General features: G+C 43.5%; 1 protein-coding gene across 1 annotated transcript in view; it reads right to left on the bottom strand.

The window, feature by feature from the left end:
* Positions 1 to 10,770, bottom strand: part of ddx41 (DEAD-box helicase 41) — a 62,534-nt gene extending 51,764 nt beyond the window's left edge. Inside the window, exon 1 of the mRNA XM_072242056.1 lies at positions 10,663 to 10,770. Coding sequence (XP_072098157.1) covers positions 10,663 to 10,710 — 48 coding nt within the window. The 5' untranslated portion in view covers positions 10,711 to 10,770. The remainder of the gene's footprint in view (positions 1 to 10,662) is intronic.
* Between the last annotated feature and the right edge of the window lie 227 nt (positions 10,771 to 10,997).

The raw sequence follows: 10,997 nt of genomic DNA on the forward strand, positions 1-10,997 counted from the left end.
TGAGGTTTAGAAAGCAAGGATCAGATGGGTCTATTGAGGAATATAGGGAAGCAAGAAAGGAGCTTAAGAGGGGCTGAGAAGAGCAAGAAGGGGGCCTTGACGAGTAGGGTAAAGGAAAACCCCAAGGCATTCTTCAATTATGTGAAGAAAAAAAGGATTACAGGAGTGAAGGTAGGACCGATTAGAGATAAAGGTGGGAAGATGTGCCTGGAGGTTGTGGAAGTGAGCGAGGTCCTCAATGAATACTTCTCTTCTGTATTCACCAATGAGAGGGAACTTGATGATGGTGAGGACAATATGAGTGAGGTTGATGTTCTGGAGCATGTTGATATTAAGGGAGAGGAGCTGTTGGAGTTGTTAAAATACATTAGGGCGGATAAGTCCCCAGGGCCTGATGGAATATTCCCCAGGCTGCTCCACGAGGTAAGGGAAGAGATTGCTGAGCCTCTGGCTAGGATCTTTATGTCCTCGTTGTCCACGGGAATGGTATGGGAGGATTGGAGGGAGGCGAATATTGTCCCCTTATTCAAAAAAGGTAGTAGGGATAGTCCGGGTAACTATAGACCAGTGAGCCTTACGTCTGTGGTGGGAAAGCTGTTGGAAAAGATTCTAAGAGATAGGATCTCTGGGCATTTAGAGAATCATGGTCTGATCAGGGACAGTCAGCATGGCTTTGTGAAGGGCAGATTGTGTCTAACAAGCCTGATAGAGTTCTTTGAGGAGATGACCAGGCATATAGATGAGGATAGTGCAGTGGATGTGATCTATATGGATTTTAGTAAGGCATTTGACAAGGTTCCACATGGTAGGCTTATTCAGAAAATCAGAAGGCATGGGATCCAGGGAAGTTTGGCCAGGTAGATTCAGAATTGGCTTGCCTGCAGAAGGCAGAGGGTGGTGGTGGAGGGAGTACATTCAGATTGGAGATTTTGACTAGTGGTGTCCCACAAGGATCTGTTCTGGGACCTCTACTTTTCGTGATTTTTATTAATGACCTGGATGTGGGGGTAGAAGGGTGGGTTGGCAAGTTTGCAGATGACACAAGGGTTGGTGGTATTGTAGATAGTGTAGAGGACTGTGAAAGATTGCAGAGAGACATTGATAGAATGCAGAAGTGGGCTGAGAAGTGGCAGATGGAGTTCAACCCGGAGAAGTGTGAGATGGTACACTTTGGAAGGACAAACTCCAAGGCAGAGTACAAAGTAAATGGCAGGATACTTGGTAGTGTGGAGGAGCAGAGGGATCTGGGGGTACATGTCCACAGATCCCTGAAAGTTGCCTCACAGGTGGATAGGGTAGTTAGGAAAGCTTATGGAGTGTTAGCTTTCATAAGTCGAGGGATAGAGTTTAAGAGTCGCGGCTTAATGATGCAGCTCTATAAAACTCTGGTTAGGCCACACTTGGAGTACTGTGTCCAGTTCTGGTCGCCTCACTATAGGAAGGATGTGGAAGCATTGGAAAGGGTACAGAGGAGATTTACCAGGATGCTGCCTGGTTTAGAGTATGCATTATGATCAGAGATTAAGGGAGCTAGGGCTTTACTCTTTGGAGAGAAGGAGGATGAGAGGAGACATGATAGAGGTGTACAAGATAATAAGAGGAATAGATAGAGTGGACAGCCAGCGCCTCTTCCCCAGGGCACCACTGCTCAATACAAAAGGACATGGCTTTCAGGTAAGGGGTGGGAAGTTCAAGGGGGATATTAGAGGAAGGTTTTTTACTCAGAGAGTGGTTGATGCGTGGAATGCACTGCCTGAGTCAGTGGTGGAGGCAGATACACTAGTGAAGTTTAAGAGACTACTAGACAGGTATATGGAGGAATTTAAGGTGGATGCTTATGGGAGGCAGGGTTTGAGTGTTGGCAAAATATTGTGGGCCGAAGGGCCTGTACTGTGCTGTACTATTCTGTGTTCTATACACCCCAGGTTGCTGTGGGAAGTGAGAGAAGAGGTCGCTGGAGCAGTAGCTATGATCTTTGACTCCTCTTTGGCTGCAGGGGAGGTGCCGGAGGATTGGAGAATGGCAAGTGTCGTTCCCCTGTTTAAAAAATGTAATAGGGAGAATCCTGGGAACTATAGACCTATGAGTCTTATGTCAGTGGTCTGCAAACTATTGGAATGGACTCTTAAGAATAGGATCTACGAGCACTTGGAGAAGTACAGTCTACTCAAGGATAGTCAATATGGCTTTGTGAAGGGAAGGTCGTGCCTCACGAGCCTAATTGAGCTTTTTGAAGAGGTAACAAAAGAAATTGATGAGGGTAGGGCGGTAGATGTGGTCTACATGGATTTTAGCAAGGCATTTGACAAGGTCCCCCATGAGAGTCTCATCCAGAAAGTCATGAGGCATGGGATCAGTGGAACCTTGGCTGTTTGGATAAAAAATTGGCTTAAAGGAAGAAAGCAGAGGGGAGTAGTGGAAGGAAAGTATTCTGCCTGGAGGTCATTGACTAGTGGAGTGCCACAAGGATCTGTCCTGGGACCCCTGCTCTTTGTGATTTTTATAAATGACCTGGATGAAGAGGCGGAAGGATGGGTGAGTAAGTTTGCTGATGACACGAAGATTGGAGAAGTTGTGGATGGAGCTGTAGGTTGTCGAAGGTTACAAGAGGATATAGACAGGATGCAGAGTTGGGCAGAAAAGTGGCAGATGGAGTTCAATCCGGATAAGTGTGAGGTGATGCATTTTGGAAGGACAAACCAGAAGGCTGAGTACAGGGTTAATGGTCAGTTACTTAAGAGTGTGGATGAACAGAGGGACCTTGGGGTTCAAATCCATACATCCCTCAAGGTCGCTGCACAGGTCGATAGGATAATTAAGAAGGCCCATGGGATGCTAGGCTTCATTAATAGGGGGACTGAGTTCAAGAGTAGAGAGGTCATGTTGCAACTCTACAAATCTCTGGTGAGACCACACTTAGAGTATTGTGTTCAGTTCTGGTCACATTGTAGGAAGGATGTGGAAGCTATGGAGAAGGTGCAGAGGAGATTTACCAGGATGTTCCCTGGATTGGAAAACAAGTCTTATGAGGCAAGGTTAACAGAGCTGGGTCTTTTCTCTTTGGAGCATAGAAGGATGAGAGGAGAATTGATAGAGGTTACGAGATTATGAGAGGCATAGATAGGGTGGATAGCCAGTACATGTTTCCCAGGGCACGAATAGCAAACACCAGAGGGCATATGTACAAAGTTAAGGGAGGGAAGTTTCGGGGAGACATCAAGGGTAAGTTTTTTTACACAGAGGGTTGTGGGTGCCTGGAATGACTTGCCAGGGATGGTGGTGGAGGCTAAAACATTAGGGGTATTTAAGAGCCTCTTGGACAGGCACATGAATGAAAGAAAAATAGAGGGTTACAGGGTAGTGTGGGTTTAGTACATTTTTTTTAAGGAATATATGGGTTGGCACAACATCAAGGGCCGGAAGGCCTATACTGTGCTGTAGTATTCTAGTGCCTAGTGTCTAGGAACTTCCTGGTGGAACCCCATCTTTCAGCTCAGCAGCTCACAGCTCTTTGAGTACACATCCAAGTACTATTTAGATGTGATGAGAGCATCTGCTGCTCCACTCTTACAGGCAGTCAGTACCAGATCCTCAAAAGGATACAAGTGACACCCTACACATAACTGGAAAGGAGGAAGTGGAAGTGACAGGAACTCGGAAAATTACAATAATCAGGGGAGCAGTAGAAAGCAAATTGTTAGAGCTGTGGACTGACATTTTAAGTGGGTCCTGTTGGATTTCACTGTAGGATCATAAAAGAAGTGGCAAGTGAGATGAATGATGCATTGACTGAAATATTCCACATTTTCCTAGATTCAGGCAAGATTCCACCATATTAGAACAAAGAAGTAAAAGCCACTCCTTTATTCCAAAAGGAAGATAAACAGGATGTTGGCAGCTACAGACCAGTTCTTGAACATCTACAGTTGGTAAGTGTGTGTTATTATTAAAGACATTCCAATTCAAGGAAGTAGGGAAAATCAATCTTATCTCAGGAAATCTTGTTTAACCAATGTATTAGAGGTCATAATATGTGTTCAGATAAATGGGAATCTATGGATATATTCCACATTGATTTCCAGAAAATGTTTTATCACGCTGTGTAAAGAAAAAGGCTGTGATATAAGAGATAATATGTTAGCATGGATAGACGATTGGCTTGGCATAAATAGGTCTTTTTTCTACTGGTGAGACATACTGAGTGGTCATCAGCGTTTTTACAGTTTATATAAACAATCTGGATGAATGACACAAACAAACATTATCTAAAAAGTTGTGCAGCTCAGGGAAGAAGTGGGTGGGACCCAAGTGCCTGGGCACACAATTCACAAAAGGCTAGTGTGTAGGTACTGCAGACAATACAGAGATCTATCACAATGTTACTGTTCATTGCCAGAGGAACTAAATGGAGAAATTGGGACGTTGTGTATCAAACATGGTTGAGACAACATCTGATGAATTCAGCAAAACACACAAAATACTGGAGGAACATCAACTGTACTCTTTTCTATAGATGCTGTCTGGCCTGCTGAGTTCCTCCAGCATTTTGTGTGTGTTGCTTGGATTTCCAGCATCTGCAGATTTTCTCTTTTTTCTGATGACCTATTTTCAGTTTTGGTGCCTTTATTTAAGAAAGGATACATAGAACATAGAATAGTACAGCACAGTACAGGCCCTTCGGCCCACAATGTTGTGCCGACCCTCAAACCCTGACTCCCATATAAGCCCCCACCTTAGATTCCTCCATATACCTGTCTAGTAGTCTCTTAAACTTCACTAGTGTATCTGCCTCCACCACTGACTCAGGCAGTGCATTCCACACACCAACCACTCTCTGAGTAAAAAAACCTTCCTCTAATATCCCCCTTGAACTTCCCACCCCTTACCTTAAAGCCATGTCCTCTTGTATTGAGCAGTGGTGCCCTGGGGAAGAGGCGCTGGCTATCCACTCTATCTATTCCTCTTATTATCTTGTACACCTCCATCATAAGATCATAAGACCATAAGACAAAGGAGCAGAAGTAGGCCATTCCGCCCATCGAGTCTGCTCCACCATTTTATCATGAGCTGATCCATTCTATCTTATTTAGCCCCACTGCCCCACCTTCTCACCATAACCTTTGATGCCCTGGCTACTCAGATCCCTATCAATCTCTGCCTTAAAGACACCCAATGACTTGGCCTCCACTGCTGCCCGTGGCAACAAATTCCATAGATTCACCACCCTCTGACTAAAAAAATTTTTTCGCATTTCTGTTCTGAAAGGGTGCCCTTCAACCCATGCCCTCTCGTACTAGACTCCCCCATCACGGGAAACAACTTTGCCACATCCACTCTGTCCATGCCTTTTAACATTCGAAATGTTTCTATGAGGTCTCCCCTCATTCTTCCAAACTCCAAGGAATACAGTCCAAGAGCGGACAAACGTTCCTCATATGTTAACCCTCTCATTCCCGGAATCATTCTAGTGAATCTTCTCTGTACCCTCTCCAACATCAGCACGTCTTTTCTTAAATAAGGAGACCAAAACTGCCCACAGTACTCCAAGTGAGGTCTCACCAGTGCCTTATAGAGCCTCAACATCACATCCCTGCTCCTATACTCTATTCCTCTAGAAATGAATGCCAACATTGCATTTGCCTTCTTCACTACCGACTCAACCTGGAGGTTAACTTTAAGGGAATCCTGTACGAGGACTCTCAAGTCCCGTTGCATCTCAGAACTTTGAATTCTTTCCCCATTTAAATAATAGTCTGCCCATTTATTTTTTCTGCCAAAGTGCATAACCATACACTTTCCAACATTGTACTTCATTTGCCACTTCTCTGCCCATTCTTCCAATCTATGCAAGTCTCTCTGCAGACTCTCCATTTCCTCAGCACTACCGGCCCCTCCACCTATCTTCATATCGTCAGCAAACTTAGCCACAAAGCCATCTATTCCATAATCCAAATCGTTCATGTACAATGTAAAAAGAAGCAGCCCCAACACTGATCCCTGTGGAACACCACTGGTAACCGGCAGCCAACCAGAATAGGATCCCTTTATTCCCACTCTCTGTTTCCTGCCAATCAGCCAATGTTCTATCCATGTATGTAACTTTCCTGTAATTCCATGGGCTCTTATCTTGTTAAGCAGCCTCATGTGTGGCACCTTGTCAAAGGCCTTCTGAAAATCCAAATACACAACATCCACTGCATCTCCCTTGTCTAGCCTACTGGTAATTTCCTCAAAAAATTGTAATAGGTTTGTCAGGCAGGATTTTCCTTTAAGGAATCCATGCTGAGTTCTGCCTATCTTGTCATATGCCTCCAGGTACTCTGTAACCTCATCCTTGACAATCGACTCCAACAACTTCCCAACCACCGATGTAAAGCTAACAGGTCTATAATTTCCTTTTTGCTTCCTTGCCCCCTTCTTAAATAGCGGAGTGACATTTGCAATCTTCCAGTGCTCCAGAACCATGCCAGGATCTATCGACTTTTGAAAGATCATTGCTAATGTATCCTCTCATCCTCCTTCTCTCCAAAGAGTAAAGCCCTAGCTCCCTAGGGCTAGGGCTATCTCCCTAGATACAAGGGAAGATCACTAGAATGATACCTGGCTTGGATATGGATTATCTTCTAAGCAATCAGTAGGCAAGCTAAGCTTGATAAAAATACAAAATGCTAAAGGTTCATAACAGGTTGGACATCTACAGGGTGTTGTGAGAGAATCTAGAACTGGGGACACCATGAGGTGAAATTTCATCTTTCAGAATATATGAGGCTTCAGAAGTTTCTTCCTTAATACATGATGGATGCACATATGTTCCTGATAAACAAGGGGCAAGTGGAAAGCTATCACACAGAAGCAGTAAGCTAACGAGGGGTAAATGGTGATGCCAGAGTTGTGGATCATGAATGGCAGAGCACGGTCTAGAGGTTGCAGGGGCAACCTCTACTTCTTGTACATATGGTCCTTTGAACCCAATGAGTGAGAAAGTGTTTTTCAGTGCTTCTTTAATTTTCCACTATTTGTTTTCCTTTGAGGGGTTAAGACTGTAGGATGGCAAAGTTACTTGACGTAACTTCCTATCTCAGTTTTAACCTTCAAAGATAAACTGGATCCTTTTTTGAACTCTGTACAGAACCCCTTCTCAGTTTAAACACTTCAATTAATTATTGCTTCACACTGCTCTGTTCCAAAGAAAACAATTCCAGTTTCTCTAATCTTTCTTTATAGCAACAATGTTCTCATCCTGGTAATACCCTCATAAATCTATTCTGCATCCTCTCCCATCTAATCAGATCTTTCCTATGTTCCAGAGATCAGAAATATATAAATTGCTCAAGCTGTAACCAAATTAGAGTTGCACACTGCACTAGCACAACATCCATGTTTTTATGTTATACCTCAACAAATAAAGGCCAGCGTCCCATGTACAGATGCAAGGAAAAGTTTGTGAACCCTTTGTAATTACATGGTTCTCTAGATTAGTTACTCATAAAAGTCACATTAATACACAAACACAATCTGCCTAAACTAATAACATACAAACAATTGTACTTTTCATGTCTTTATTGTTTAATCATTCACAGTCTAGGCTGGAAAAAGTATGTGAACCCTTGTATTTATTAACTGGTCAAACCTCCTTTAACAGCAATAACCTCCACAAACGTTTCCCGTAGCTGCTGATCAGACTTTCACAACAGCGAGGATGCATTGTCGACCATTCCTCCATACAAGACTCTCTCAGTTCATCAATATTTCTGGGATACCTTGCATGAACAGCCCTCTTTGGGTCAGGCCAGAGCATCTCAATTGGGTTAAGGACTGGACTGTGACTTGGCCATTCCAAAACACAAATTTTTCTTCTTTTTAAACCATTCTGTTGAGTTACTCATGTTTCAGATTATTGTCTTGTTGCATCATTCAACTTCTATTAAGCTTCAGGTGACAGACAGCTACCCTGACATTCTTCTGTAAAACGTATTGATAGTTTTAAATTCTTTGTTCCCTTAACGATTACAAGCTGTCCAGTCCCTGAGGCAGCAAAGCAGCCCCAAACCGTGGTGCTCCTTCCACCGTGCTTCACAGTTGGGGATGAGGTTTCGGTGTTGGTATGCAGTGCCCTTTTTCCACCAAACATAGCAATGTAAATTTCTGCCAAAAACTTCAACTTTTGTCTCATCTGTCCACAGAACATTGTCCCAGAGAATTTGTGGAACATCCAGGTGGTCTTTTGCAAACTTGAAATGTGCAGCAATGTTTATTTTGGAGAGCAGTGGTTTCCTCCGTGGTGTCCTTCCATGAATACCATTCTTGTTCAGAGTTTTTTTTTAAGAGTGGACACATGAACAGAGACTTTAGCAAGTTCTAGAGATTTCTGCAGGTCTCTCGCTGTTACCCTTGGGTTCTCTTTCACCTCCTTCACCATTGCACGTTGTGCTCCTGGTGTGATCTTTGCAGGACACCCACTCCGAGGGAGAGTAGCAACGGTACTGAATTTCCTCCATTTGTAGACAATTTCTCTTACTGTGGACTGATGAGCACTCAGGTCTTTAGAAATGCTTTTGTAGCCTTTTCAGGCTTCATGCATCTTCACAATTCTTCTTCTACAGTCCTCTGAAAGTTGTTTTGATTGAGGCATGGCGTTCTTCTTTGAGAAGAGCAGGCTCTGTCAGTAACCTGACTTAGTCTTCTTTATGGGGCAGGGCACCTCTACAATCCACATCTAATCTCATCTCATCGATTGGAACATCTGACTCCAAATAGCTTTTGCGGAAGGTATTACCCCAGAGGTTCACAAAATGTTTGAACTTAGACTGTGACTGTTTAAATGGTATACTCAGTATTGACGAGAAGAAGTACAATTGTCTGTGTGTTATTAGTTTAGGCAGATGGTGTTTGTCTATTATTGTGACTTAGATAAAAATCAGACCACATTTTTTTATTCACTTACGGGATGTAGGCGTCGCCAGTGATAATAACAGTAAATATTGTAAGCAGTTTAGTGTAATTTTTTTTTGCAAAAGAACATTTTATTTATATTAGCGAAACATGTTACTTAAGTTTATCAGTGAAATATTTTGAATTGTGTTCACCTTTTTCAGTTTTCAGAACATCAGACATACCAGCAAAGAAACAAAGGTGTTTAAATAATAGGGAAAGTGACAAGAGATTTTGAAGGATGGTGAGTGCAAGATTTGATATTATTAAAATGGATAATAAAGCAGTTTGGAAATGTTCTTCCTCCATAAAGTGGCATTATTAAACCGTCCGCTAATGTCTTTGTTACAAAGGTAAGCAAGAACAAAAACAACACATTTCTTGAGGAATCAGCAACAAAAAAATACAGTTAAATATTTTGACAACATTTATTCTGGTAACTCCAATTGCTGCTAGTTTTGAGGCTTCAAAATAAATGAAAAAACAACAGCAATCATGTCTTTCCTTTAAACAGTCCCTAATTATTGTTACTAATTCATTAACCAATGATATTTATTGTTTAAAATTATTACCGCATGCAAGCTAATTTTTTAGAACATTATTGACAATTTTGGCACATGCTCTCAAAAAGGTTTGCCAACCCTGGTCTATACCTTTCCACAGTGTTCTGTGTGTGCCAGGTTAATTCGGACCACCCACCACTGGAAACATTTAATTTATCCTTTAAATATCTTAAGTACTTTAACTGGATCAGTGCTTTATCTTCTATTCCAAAGAGAATTCAAAAGCCGTCATCTTCATCCTGACTGATTACCAGCACACACCACTGTCTGTACTACTTTTAGAAGTCAGATGTCCAAAGGGAGTCCCATAAAACCATGAGAAATAGTAACAGGTTTGTCATTCAGTCCATCCCCCATTCCCATACCATCACACTGTTCTTAAATCTGAGCGGGCAAGTTTTTCCACAGAGGGTGATGGGGATACGGAACAAGATTCCAGAGGAAGTACAATTGCAGCATTTAAACACAAACATGGATGGGAAAGGTTTAGAGGGACATAGGTCAAATCTCAGGAAGATACTTCTGGTCAGTAGAGATAAATTGGGCCAAAAGGCCTGTTTCCACACTGTGACCCTCTGTGTCAAAATTATATCTATTGGTTTCCATTGTACCTAAAAATCTACTGGTCTCTGTACTGAATACATTCAAAGTACGAGCCTCCACAGCTCCCTTGAGTACAGAATTCCAATATTAGCTACTTTCCAGTAAATACATTTCTTCCAATCCCGTCCTGAATGATCTACTCTTTCGTTTTTGACATTATGACCCTAATTCTAGGCTCCTCTGGGGGTGGAAACATCTCCCCACATTTACCTCATTAAGCCTTTCGAAATCTTTAACATTCAAGCCTCATTCTTGTAAACTCTAGAGAGCACAACACTGTCTGCTCTATCCCCAACTCAAGGGACAGATCCCCACTCCCAGGAACAGACTGGAGATCCCTCACTGACTGCACCAGGCACGTAATATTCCACAGAGACAGAAGAGAGCAAACCCAATCCCTCTATACTGTGGCGGTGGCTTCCCTCGGAGACCGGCCACCCTTTCACCAATACCAGAGTCTGTGCTCAGGCACCGTCCATGATGCGGCGTCGCTGCTTCCGCCCGCGGCACCGGGCCCCACACGGTTCCCGGCTCCCCGCAGCCCCAGGCCGCACACGGCGCTTACCTTCCCACTGCCGCCGTCGAGCTCCCCGGTCACAGATTCGGACTCCATCGCCGGACCTTCTCCCGACGTACTGTAGTTGCACTTCCCGTCCGCTTGCCAGTTCCTTCCGGTCCGTCCGTTTCCCTGCTCCCCCTGGCCTTTGGGTAGAGTGTCGGACGGACGGTGGCACTCAGTCTCGGCACTGAGAAACATGCCTGCGGACTGAGCATAGGCTCTCCCTCCACAACCAATCTGCCCCTGGTCTCTCCCGTGGCAACCGCTATCTTGCCTGGAAGGATTCCTATTGTGAATCTGTGAAGAGACAGAAGCCTTCAGAGTGCTTTCAGGAAAGGGAA

The sequence above is a fragment of the Mobula birostris genome, chromosome 24, assembly GCF_030028105.1.
Source record: "Mobula birostris isolate sMobBir1 chromosome 24, sMobBir1.hap1, whole genome shotgun sequence".
NCBI lineage: Eukaryota > Metazoa > Chordata > Chondrichthyes > Myliobatiformes > Myliobatidae > Mobula > Mobula birostris.